At 45.4% G+C, this 12037-nt stretch overlaps 1 protein-coding gene across 2 annotated transcripts in view; it reads left to right on the top strand.

Moving 5' to 3' along the window:
- The window catches only part of SH2D4A (SH2 domain containing 4A), a 52887-nt gene extending 44318 nt beyond the window's left edge, over window positions 1-8569 (top strand). For both annotated transcript variants that reach the window (XM_037526194.2, XM_037526193.2), the window contains exons 9-10: window positions 5869-6089; window positions 6560-8569. In XM_037526194.2, the coding sequence (XP_037382091.1) occupies window positions 5869-6089; window positions 6560-6652 (314 nt within the window). In that variant the 3' untranslated portion in view covers window positions 6653-8569. The remainder of the gene's footprint in view (window positions 1-5868; window positions 6090-6559) is intronic.
- Window positions 8570-12037: the final 3468 nt, after the last annotated feature.

Here is a 12037-nt window from a genome sequence, read left to right as displayed (position 1 = left end):
TCTGACATTCTCTTCTGGTCTCGCATCTTCCGTAGTCACAACACTCATCCTCTCATTGTCTGTCTCTCTGAGTGATACCACCCGTATCTCCCTGACCTCTAGGCTCAGGTGTGTATAGTTACACGTGTGTACACACCCATACTCCAGCTGTCCACAATCAGGCGCCCCATGCCCCATGCCCACACTCCCAAGAACCTGCTGCATTAACATGATCAAGGCTGCAGGTTATAGCCACAGAGGCTAGTGGTGTAAAAAGCCTGATTAATCCACTTACCCTACACCCAGTTACAAACCAAATACTAGAGTGGGGCATGAAAGACCTGGGCTATAACTAATCCAGTAACCTTGGGCATATGCCTTTTTTACCTTAGTTTTCCCATCTGTAAAAGGGAGATGATCATGTCCATTCTTTCTGCTTTAAGTACTTTGAGGATTGAATGAAACTGTCAATGGAAGCATGTTCAGTGTGATGTGGCGTGGGTGGGGGTTTCTGGTCAGGCAGTGAGAAGCTGGTTTCTAGGTTTGGACTGTGGCCTTCTTCTGGCCTGAGCGACCTCACACATGTTGTGCACTCTCTGTGATGCAGGTTTTCTCCTGAAATTTGAGGGCAGTAGCAGTTCTGATCTTTGTCAGGCCACTGTGAGGATTCAAATAATGTGAAACACACTTTGGGGAGTTCCAGGCAGAAGTTAAGAACTCTAAGTGCTGTTATTATTGGGTTGTCTCCTGTTTGGTTTAAGTGCATATTTTCCACATACCAGAAGCGGGCCACATGATATAGACATATCAACCAAGTTGGGTCTGGTTGTGCTTCAGACCATTAAGTGTATCCCGCCTGTGACAGCAATTTTCAGACTGGAGACAGTGGCTGAAGAGATGTGTCCTAGAGGAGGAGGACTTGATTGCAGGACAAAGTTTTCTATTAGACCTTTTCTGGCAGGTGCTGCCAGTATGAAAATAAAGACAGTGGCCCTTTAGGAGGTCACAGGAGGTGGGCAGAGAAGTCCAAGCAGAATGTGCTATGAGCACTCTGCTGGAGCTGTCAGTAGTGGATGCTGAGCTGGAGGTGGAACCAGGTGGGACCTCAGACAGACCAGGGAGTATCCAGGTGGAGGTGGGAACCAGGTGCTCAGCAGGTCTGGAAGAACCCCAGATTTGCTGCTCAGAGAGAAATTGGAAAGCATTGTGCCCTTGAGTTGAATCATAAAGAATTTTGACTGAAACTGGAGAAGACCTCTGCAGTGCCAGCAAGACATGGGGCATGCTCTCTATCCATTCGTGCAGACAGGTAAAGAAGAGTCCCCGAGGCCTCTGTGGCTGTTTCGGCCTTTAATGCTCTTCCTATGCCAATTGTTGTGGGGCAAGCCCATAGGCTGGCAAGGCAGGGAGGCCAATGGCCGGGAGGCTGGCAGGCCTCCTAGCTCCCAGTGAATCTTTACACTTTCTCTAGACTTTCTCTGGCACTCTCTTGTGGTCTTCCTCTCGAGAGTAGCTGTTCCGCTGTAGCTGTTCCTGTGTGACGCCACCCTTATAGCCTCAGCCTCCAGGCTCAGGTGTGCACATTTATGCAGGCCCATACCATACTCCAGGTGTCCACCATCAGGCATGCATGCCCTGAGCCCATGCTCCCAAGCGCCCCCTGCATTAGTGCAATCAAGGCCATAGGTGATAGCCACGGAGGCCAGCAGTGTAAAAGCCTGACAAATATTTACCCTACAGCCTCATTGATCTGTCTTCTTCCTGTGGGGTAGCTGCTGCCTCTTGGATCTCCAACCAGGGCCCTGAAAGGGTTTCTAAGTTACTTCAGGCCCCTTAGGGTCTGCTTACCCTCTCCTGTGCAAAACATAGTTCTCCTGGTCCTGTCCCGGTGATAAACCTTCGCTACAGAAAGGTTACAGCTGTGCTGTCCAGTAAGGTAGCCATTAGCCACGTGTGCTTCCTTATCTTAAAAAATTAATTAAAACTAGTTAAAATTTGAGTTCAACTAGCCATATTTAAGGCGCTCAGTGGCCACAAGTGGCTAACGGCTGCCACCTGGCTAGCACAGACGACGTTCCATCATCGTAGGAGGTGATGTCGAGTACCATGCTCTAGAGGGTGCCTGTTCATTTCAAAAATTGATGAAGTAAAAGAAATCTCTTTTTACTAGCACAGAAATCCTCATGTGACTGCAGATGGGGTTGGTGTTTGTAATACAGATGCAAAGAGACAGTCAGTAGGAGGTGGCCTGGAGGTGTCCAGGCCCAGAGCAAGGCTGGGAAAAAGATCACTGCTTCAGAACCCTAAATGTTGTGCACAAGGCAAATCAGGGGAGATTAAAACTGTCAGGGGATTTCCTGAGCCCACAGAGATTAATATCTGACACTGGATTTTGGCTTCGCATTCAAGAACAGTGAGTTCGGCCAGGCCCCCTTGCACACTGACCTGCGTCATCAGAAAGGCCAAGAAAGAGAGTGTGCACTTCAGGAATAATAAGCCTGTTGTAAAACCAAAAGAACAAAGTCTAGTTTCCAGAGTGCTTACCTTCTGAACCTGCCATCAGTGCCGCTATGTTCAGGGAGTTTCCATTATGGCCTGTGCTTTGCCATAAAATCATTTTATTGTCTTCTGTTATCTCTGGAGAGTAGAAAGTGCCAAGACCTGTGCGTAATGGGTAATAATTAAAGAGTGAGAGGCTCACAGGCAGTTTGATTTACAGCTACAATATGACCTGATTTTAGGGGAATTTGACTGAAACCCAGATTTAGTTATACTTTTCCAGAACAGCTTTTACTTTAGGAATACAAATCCATCTGGATAACATCCAGATGTTGTAAATTATAGCATCTGCCCCATCTGTTGAAGAAACTTGGAATTTCATATTTAGCTTCTTAGTAAGTCTAGGAGGAGAAAGAAATCTTTTCCCAAAGTGCTGCTTTCCTTCATTCTTGGCCTCTCAGCCTCTCTGTTACGAAGGGGAGTTTCCAGTGTCAGTGAGAAATATCTCTGGTTTTATAGACAGTCAAATTCAGTCTTCAAACCTCAGACATACGCAGCCCCTGGGTAATCTGTTGCCTGTACATTGTTTTTGCCTATCGTTGACATCTGTAATTTATCAGTGGGACCAAATGTGTTTAAGTTTCATTTTTTGTTTTTTTGGGTTTTTGAGGTGATGCTGGTTTCCAACACTGTACATGATTTGGGAAATAGGTTCAGACCTCCTCAGGTGTATGTCACCAAACCACACCAACCACCTAAGCACCCATACATAGTCCTTCACCGAAGACCTTGGGCCCCTTCCCCTCTTACCTCTACCTCCATCCTCCCTCTCTAGCAGCCTTAGTTCTGCAGTCATATTTCTAGGGTTTGTTTTGGTTTCGTTTTGTCAGTTCCTTAGTTTTTGTTTGTCAATATTCCATATATGCGTGAGATCATCTGGTGTATGTCTTTTTCCCTCTGACTTATTTCTCTTAGCATAATCCCCTCCAGTTCCATGCATGTTGTCACAAAGGGCAGGTATTTTTTTTTAGAGCTGAGTAGTATTCCTTTGTGTACCTGTTTCACATCTAATTTGTTTTTAATTTTTTTTTAAGATTTATTTATTTATGTATACAAGAACTGGGGTACACGCCAGAGGTGCAGGGGGTGAGAGGATTCACCAGGACAGAGGCAGATCTACTGAAATACACTGCTAAGGGGAGCAGGTGAGACAGGAGAGGTCTGCTGTGCCATGTGGGTAGCTCCCTGGCCGGGGATGGAACTGGTGCTGCAGTAACTGAGGATAGCTTCATAGTTCTGACGCTTAACCCCTTGCACCACCCAGGGAACCCCCTGTATCACAACTTAATCCACTCCTCTGTTACTGGGCACTTAGGTTGTTACAACTTGGCTATTGTAAATAGTGCTGCAGTGAACACAGGCCAGGTGTATTTGGAAAGGTGAAAGAGACAAATGAACCAGCAGTCGATGCTGTGGGAGTTGGTACGGCATCATTCGGGCCCCTGAGGTGGACAGTGCCCAGCTCCACAGATGCTGGGGCCACTGTCTGCGGTGTGTAGGGCTGGGCTTTGTTAGGGGAAGGGTGAGAGGTGACCGGTGTCAAGACCCTGCTGGGCACCAACACAATTGTGCCAGAGGGTCTATAGGAGAGGCCACAAATCTTCATTTCAGGGACACTTCCTGTCTATGAATGGGGTGCAATGCCAGGCCTTGTCACCACCCAACTCTATCCCACCTCTCACTGTGGTGGAGCTCCTGTGCTGGAATTTTGAAATGCAGACCCTGGGGCCTCCTGAATAGTGCAAGGGAGAAGAGGAGGTGGGACAAGGGATGGTGGGTTGGTCCTCACTGGGGGAAAATAGGTGATTTTTTAAAATCCTCCCCTTTATTAAAAGTCTATTTGCTAAGAAAAAGAATAGAAATGGTTTTATTTTGCTTTACTTTGGATAATTAGGGTAAATTATCAATTAACTTTACTAACAAGAAGACCAAGTGGCTGTGCTAATTCATTGCCTTCTCATCAGGAGGCTTTTTTGGGTCTTTTTCCTAGTAATAAGATGCTGAGTATAAACAAGGAGCTAATTGTGGAACAGACAAAAGAAGGCAAGAACTTCTGTCTGCTGGAATAAAAAAGAACACTAGGAGAACACTGTTCTTACACACACACACACACACCAACTAGTTGTGACTAAATAATTCAGTGACTTAACCATCCTCCCAAAATGTGTTTGTATACTTTCTATATGTTTTATAACATTATCTAATCATCTGAAGAATTGCAATGAGAACAAGAAGGGGAATTTGGAAGATGAATCAAACCTTATGAATCTGGAATAATCTACCTCTCTTTCTTTCTTACACACACATACACCAATCTTAATATGTCAGTTTTGTTTTTTAATATATGTGAAGATATATAAACATATTTGTGTACACGCATTTATTCATTCATTCACTGATTTAGGAAAAACTACAGAGGGTATTTGGTAGACTTTTGTCTGTCGTGGTTTTGACTTTGGGGCATTTTGTGTTGGGTGATTCTTTGCTGTGCGGGGCCGGGGTGGGGGGCGGCTGTCCTGTGCACTGTAGGATGTTTAGCAGCATCCCTGGCTACTGGATACTAGAACCCCCATACACATGGCCCTGAAAACTAAAAATGTCTCTCAAACACTTCTAGACATTGACCTGGTTGAGAACCATCTAGCCCAATCAAATGATTCCATAAGTGATAGGGTCCTCACGGGTAAACTGAGGTGGCTAGCCTGAGGAGACATCTAAAGTCCCTCTTCAGCTCTAATACTCCTAGTGTGACTGTCAAGGATCCCACCAGAGCCTCCCTGGGGGCCTACGGGTTAAATCTCAGTGTTATCACCAGTACAGCCTGAGTTGGCTCCCTGGCCAAAGACCTTACTCACATACGGCACAGTAGACCTCTCCTGTCTCGCCCTCTGCTCCCCTCAGCAGTGTATTTCAGTAGATGCACCTGTCCTGCTCCCCACTCTGTCTCTAGTGTATCCTCTCACCCCCCACGCCTCTGGCCTACACCCCAGTTTTTGCATGCATAAATAAATAATAATTTTTTTTTAAAAAAAGGTCCCACCAGACTCAGAAGCCACCCAGTACCTGTGTTTGTTATAAGTGGGTGTCTGAATGGAGATGGATTCTTCTGAAGGTTAAACTTTTACACATCTCAGCATTTGCTTCTGGAACCTACCCTTCCCAAGTTTCCAAATACCAGAAAATGAATGATACTTTACTATATTCCTAAGAACCACCAAATGCACTTAAGAATGTCCTTATTTTTTACTAACCTTTATCCACACAGATGTATTTAACAGGAGAGAGTTTTGGAAATGACTTGGCTGGAATACTTGCCTTTCTTTCCCATAGGAATTCTCACACTGAAGAGAGCAGATGAACTTCTGAGCACCTGTGTGCCTGGCAGTTTTCTGATCCGTGTCAGTGAAAGGATTAAAGGCTATGCCCTGTCTTATCTGTCTGAAGACGGCTGTAAACATTTCCTCATAGATGCTTCAACGGACTCCTACAGCTTCCTGGGTGTGGACCAGCTGCAACACAACACCCTGGCGGACTTGGTGGAGTATCACAAGGTGATCCCATGTACAGACTTAACTGGCCCTGGGAATTGTCTTGCAGCAGCTCTAACAATGAAAAGCAATTACAAGAAAAAGGATTGAAACAGTAATGGGGGGGATTAGTGTTTGATAATTCCTCCCGATAATCAGGATTCTTAATTGCATTCCCATTATCATGGAACCTAGTTCTTCCTTGAACACTCAGGGAGACTTTGGGGGGCAGAGAATACAGGAAATGCTAACAAATCTGTGCTACTCACTGATCATATTTGAGAACACTCTAGTAAAGAACGCCATCCTGGGAGGGAGAGTACATGGCAGTTTGCAGACAATCCTTTGGGATTGTCATAAATAAGAGGTTGTAAATCAAGGGTGGGGAAGATCTATTCTCTGGAGAGGTAGAGAGAGCATGGCGATATTATTTATACTGTCTTAACATCTCACTCACCCACTGCCCCACCTGACCTGTGACTTCTGATTCCCAGGAGGAGCCCATCACATCTCTGGGGAAGGAGATCCTTCTGTACCCCTGTGGTCAGCAGGACCAGTTGCCCGACTACCTGGAGCTCTTTGAGTGACAGTCCCCATGATGCCATTCTGCACTCCAGGCTGAGTTTTTCTCTGGACAGACGCCATGTAATGGGCATTGGTGTGTGAAGCCAAAATCCCCCCTTCAGCAGAGCCAATATTTATCAACTGAAAGTATCCTTCGAATTCTATGGAAATCTCCCTTCTGCAGAAATGCTGGAGTTCAATGTTGTAAGAAGAGGACCTCTGCCTCACATGCATTCCCAAAGTAAAATGAGGGGATTCCCAATTTCAGTAGCTACTTGACACGAAGGATACAACTCTAACGCTGTCTATAAGCAAAAATGAACAAAAAAGAAATTGTAAACTTATAGGAATTCAGATTTACTTCAAAAACCAGTAGCTTGTGTGAAGGATTTCATGACCTCTCCCCTCCCTCATTGCATCACCTCAAAAGGTCTCAGGTCCTGCTTTGTGCATTTTGGAGTCAGGATAGAAGAGACAGAAAAACAGAACTTGGGAATGTAAATTGAATGATGAGTTTTAAAACACAGGATGAGAGACCGAACATGTACAAAAATACCAGACGGCAGGAGAATGAGCACACCTTTGTGAGCACATCTCCTCATTCTGGAGAATCAGGACGGCACCTGCCTGGCTACCTTGGCTTGATCTGAGCATGGCCCGGGAAGGCTGGCACCCACGCAGAGGGGCTGCTTGCTGGTGCTGATAGAGAACAACACAATAGTGACCTATTTGGATACTACTTGTGCGTTGAATTGCAACCCCAAAAGATATGTTGAACCCCCTATATCTGTGAATTTCACCTAATTTGAACATAGGGTCTTTGCAGATGTAGTCAAGTCAAGATGAGGTTCTAAATCCAGTGACTGGCGTCCTTACGAGGACATAGGGATTTGAAAACAGAGATACATCCACAGGGAAGAAGGCCAGAGATGTGACTGAGGCAGAGATTGGGGTGATGTTTCCGCAAAGCAGGGATCACCAGGGCTGGTGGCCACCAGGTGCTGGGAGAGCTGCCTGGAGCTGTCTCCCCAATCTTAGATGTGAACACTCCCTGCTGCTGATACCTTGATTTCAGACTTCCAGCCTCCAGAACAATGAGAGAATAAATTTCTGTTGTTTTAAGCTACTGAGTTTATGGTAATTTCATGGCATCCCTGTCCTAGGAAATTAATACTGATGCTTTTGTAATTATTGAAGCTGATATGCATTTGTACCATTTGTGACTGTGCAGCCCGCCTTCCTCATAATGAAGTAAAAATGGGAGATGAAAGGAACCTCCCAACTAGCTATTTTCAACTCTGGGAGGCAAATTCGTTCAGTCAGGAATCCTGAGCCTCACTGCACCCCACCCCACCCCACCCTCCAATGACTCTCCAATAAGGGGGGCAACCTCTGGGCAGTGACTGAGGGGGCTCAGAGCCACTGAGACAGTTCTGGAAAGAGGGAGACTTATTTGCACTTTCCAGTCTCACTGCCTGGCTCCCTATTCCTTTAAAGGAAGGTAATTGTTCAAAAGGATGTAGCGGTTTGTTCTTAAGGTTGTTAGTTTTGTAAAACACTCCCTGACAGTGTAAAACGAAGCCAGAGAAGAGGGCAAGTGATGTGCCTCTGTGTGTGCATGTGGCTGTGTGTGTATGTGTGTGTGTACACGCGTGCATGGACACGCACATCTTTAATGAAAAAGTATTTAAACACACTACATTGGTAAGTGTTTCTTGGAATATTCCATGTGGTACCTACTGTCTGAGCTAGCCCGGTTTTGTGTTCCTAACTGTGACTCAACAGTCATGATACTATAGAACTGTAAAGACAACACAGGCTGAAGTCAAAAACTTCTATTATGTTCCCATTCCTTCCTGCCATTAGCTGTGTTAGCATGACCAGGTCACTTTATCTCTCTGAAGCTCAGTTTTCACTTCCAATAAAACAAGTTTTTAATTAGGCAATCTTTAATTTTTTTCATCCAGCTTTGAAAAGTATCTTACGGTCATTCAAAATTACAACATCACCCTCTTCTTAAAATTACTTTGGTGAAAATAAATACAGTTATATTCAGACATAACTACTACAAATGACCTCCCTTTGGAGGAAGATTTAGAAAACAGGAAAATACCTGAATTAACGTAATTATTACAAAAGGAAGAAGATTGGAGTTCTGCTCTGTCTAACCCTGTTGGTTATTGATATTCAGAGGAATATATTGTCCAGTGTTGATGATATGATGGCCCAGAGTAATACCTAGAATACTTAAGAAGGGAGAATGGTTTATATAATTGAGAAACGTTATGACTAAATAGGCTTGAAGAGGCCTGAATTCTCACCCTAGTTTTGATATTGGTCTCAGTGTTTATGGCAAGTTTGTTTAACCCTGGGGATGTCCATGCCTTCTGTTACCCCAACAAGTTGCCCAGCACCCTCACCTGCCTGCCTGGGATTTCTTGGTTTAGGGTGTTTCCCTTGTGTTACTGTCCACGTTCTCAAACCAGGGCTCTGCAACCTAACTAATTCTTTGGGTGTGTGCACAAATGCCAGTTCCTATGCCCATAGATTCTTGTCTTCCTTGGCTCCCTCACGAGACTGTGGAGCCTCCTCGTACAGTCATCCCAGATGCTCTGGCTGCCACCTCCTAACTGCCAGACATGCTTCACAAATCGTATGGAGAATAACTTTCTTAATGTCTGATTTTGACAACCCCAGAGTTAGCAGTGACCAATCTTTACCCCATAACTGGTGACTGACAAACTGATTCTTGGGACTCCTGGTTATAAATTCCCAAGCAGTCGCCTTCCTTTTTCACCAGAAGATTTAATACAAGCCCAGACCCCTTTGGGATTCACTCTGCCTTGCCCCGTAATATAAATCAGTTTGTACTTTTCTTCAGATTAAGATTTCCTTCATGAACTCTTCCCACCAAGACTGGGTCAACATCACTGAATCTCAACATGCACCGAACCTCAGCAACCAAACAACATGGCAAGCCCCTCATCTTTCAGAGTTTCTGTGGGTGCTGTGGCAGAGCTCCAGAAAAGGCTTCCCAGACAGTCCACCCCCTACCACTCCTGAAAGCCCCACACACAATGGGTGGAATTTTACACCAGTCTTGCTTGAGGTTAATAACTAGAAGAATGGACAAGCAGTTAAATACATTTTCCCTTCAGTCTTTTTTTGAATTTAATTGGAGGGCTTTACTATGTTTTTAATTTTTTTCTATTTAAAATTTTCACCTTTCTAATGGACCCTAACATCTTAACGGGCCAGGTGATGTTTATTGTTGTAGTTCTCCAAACATTGGAGTTGGAAGGGGATTTGGTGGTGGGCTGGGATTAGAAGCTTCAGGAAAGATGACTGGCATCAAGATAGAGGGAGTTGCCAGTGATATCGTACTCACCCTGTTTTGTGTTAGATTGTCTCTCAAGTTGATGAAGAGTAAGTCCGGTCTCCAAGCCTCCCACCTGGGCGCTGCCTGCAACAGGCAGGTCATCTGCACAGCAGCCCTTCAGGTGGAAGGACATTCCGGCAGGCCAGGAGGCAGAGGCAGAGGCACTCCCTGCACCTCTGGGTGTCGGTGGAGGCATAGGTAGCCCTAGGGGAGCCCTTGTCTCCCCCAGTTGCCACCTGTGCTCCCTTCATGGGCCCTGGGGTTGACTACTCCTGAGGGCATGTTCAGGAACTCAGTAATGTCAGGATGTTTTGAAAGGCAACTCTGCTGACCGAGAGAACACAGTCTGTTGAAAAAACCACCACCCAACTTCCCCAAACCACTGGCACAAACCCCATAGCTTTTGGCAGCAAGAGCAAAGCATTGAGTCTTGCCAATAGAAACAGCTTTGAATTCAAATATAAAGCTAATCAGAATATGGATCACACTAAGCTGCCAGCTTTTGATGGGTGTTGGGAGTCAAACACACCCACCCTTCTAAGGGACCGCTTATGGGCATTATCTCTAATCAGCAATTCTCAAAAACAAAGGTCAAACCTCTTTCAAAAAAGCAACTATTCCCACCTGCTGACACCTCCAGGCAGGTTTTAACCTTTACAGATCCGGTGGGGGTGGGGGTGGGGGTGAGCATTCAACCTCCTGGAGCTAGGTAGAGAGGGGGCCTGGGGGGCTCAGCATTTCTGGATCATTAATCACAGTTATCAAGTTTTGTTTTGCTTTGAATGTTTACCTTCCTTTATTAGCACAAGATCCCTGACCAGGACACAGTGATGTATTTCCTAATCAGAGACCTGTGCACAAATGGCATACTTTCCACCTGCCCAGGTCTCCTTACACTTTGCCTACTTCATACCTGCTATCATTCACTGTCATGGATCTATCAGGTGGGACTGGAGAGCAGTCAAGGCACAAGAGTCAGGCTCTGGACTTGCCCCAGGCCTGGGCACACTCCCCCAGCCCTTTCAACCTCAGGAGCCTGCCTGGGAATGGAGGCGCCAACCACTTTCTGGTCAGGCCTCTGAGCAAGTTCATTAGCATTTCTGAGTCTCGGTTTTCTGCACCTGAAAATGGAAGTAAGAAAATTACCCACCTTAGGAGGTTAGCATTATGTACAGAGGTGCCTGTCTCGGCTTTTTACTTCAAAAGCCTCTAATGTCTCTCAACTGCCTAGGGTGTCAACAACTCAAAATGACTGAACATGGAGTTGAAGGTACAAATTATCCATTTTAGTTTATAGTCCTAGTAACCCTTCTTCTGAGAGATTGAGATTGCTTTCAGAATGACAAATAAAGGACAACAGTGTACACAATGGGTTCACAGTCTCTATGTGTGACCCATATGGCCTCTGATTGTACCCAAGAGGTGCTGGCAGCTGGGCGGCACAGCAGACACTGCCAGCCACACAGCAGTGAGGGAGGACTAGGTGGTGAGTAATACAGTAGCTGGACATGAATACCTGCTATGCCCTGATGTGTACAAAGGACTCTGCATATGCATTCAATCAGCCTTCACAGCAATTGTGGGATACAGATGTGACTGCATGCACCACCCTGGAGGAAAGACTGCAGAGCGACTGGCTTAAAATCATACAGGCTGTAGGTAAAAGAACTGGAATTTGAACCCAGGAGAACTGCCTGGGGAAGCTGATATTCACGACCACACTGAACTGGATCCTGGTAAGATCAGATACAATTAGAGAACATTGGACGGTTCTCCCTGAAACAGAAAGTATTCAAATTAAGCACTGGCTAACTATTCCTTTTATGTTTTTTACTTTTCTTCATGTTCGATGTCTAACATGGTTCAGACAAAATCTTTAGAGGAGGCCTGGGTGAATTTTGGTTACCCATTGAAAATTCCTGCCCTGGCCCGCTCCTCATCACTGATATTGGGAGATGAGCGAGTTGGCTACATTTATGAATGCGAAAGAGGGGTAGATGACTAGAGGGGAGATGACTAGAGGGGAAAA

This window comes from Talpa occidentalis, unplaced genomic scaffold (assembly GCF_014898055.3).
Source record: "Talpa occidentalis isolate TD23 unplaced genomic scaffold, MPIMG_talOcc4v2.1 talOcc4.4, whole genome shotgun sequence".
NCBI classification, from domain to species: domain Eukaryota; kingdom Metazoa; phylum Chordata; class Mammalia; order Eulipotyphla; family Talpidae; genus Talpa; species Talpa occidentalis.
The sequence above is the reverse complement of the archived record's forward strand: the minus strand, read 5'-3'. Positions and strand labels throughout refer to the sequence as shown.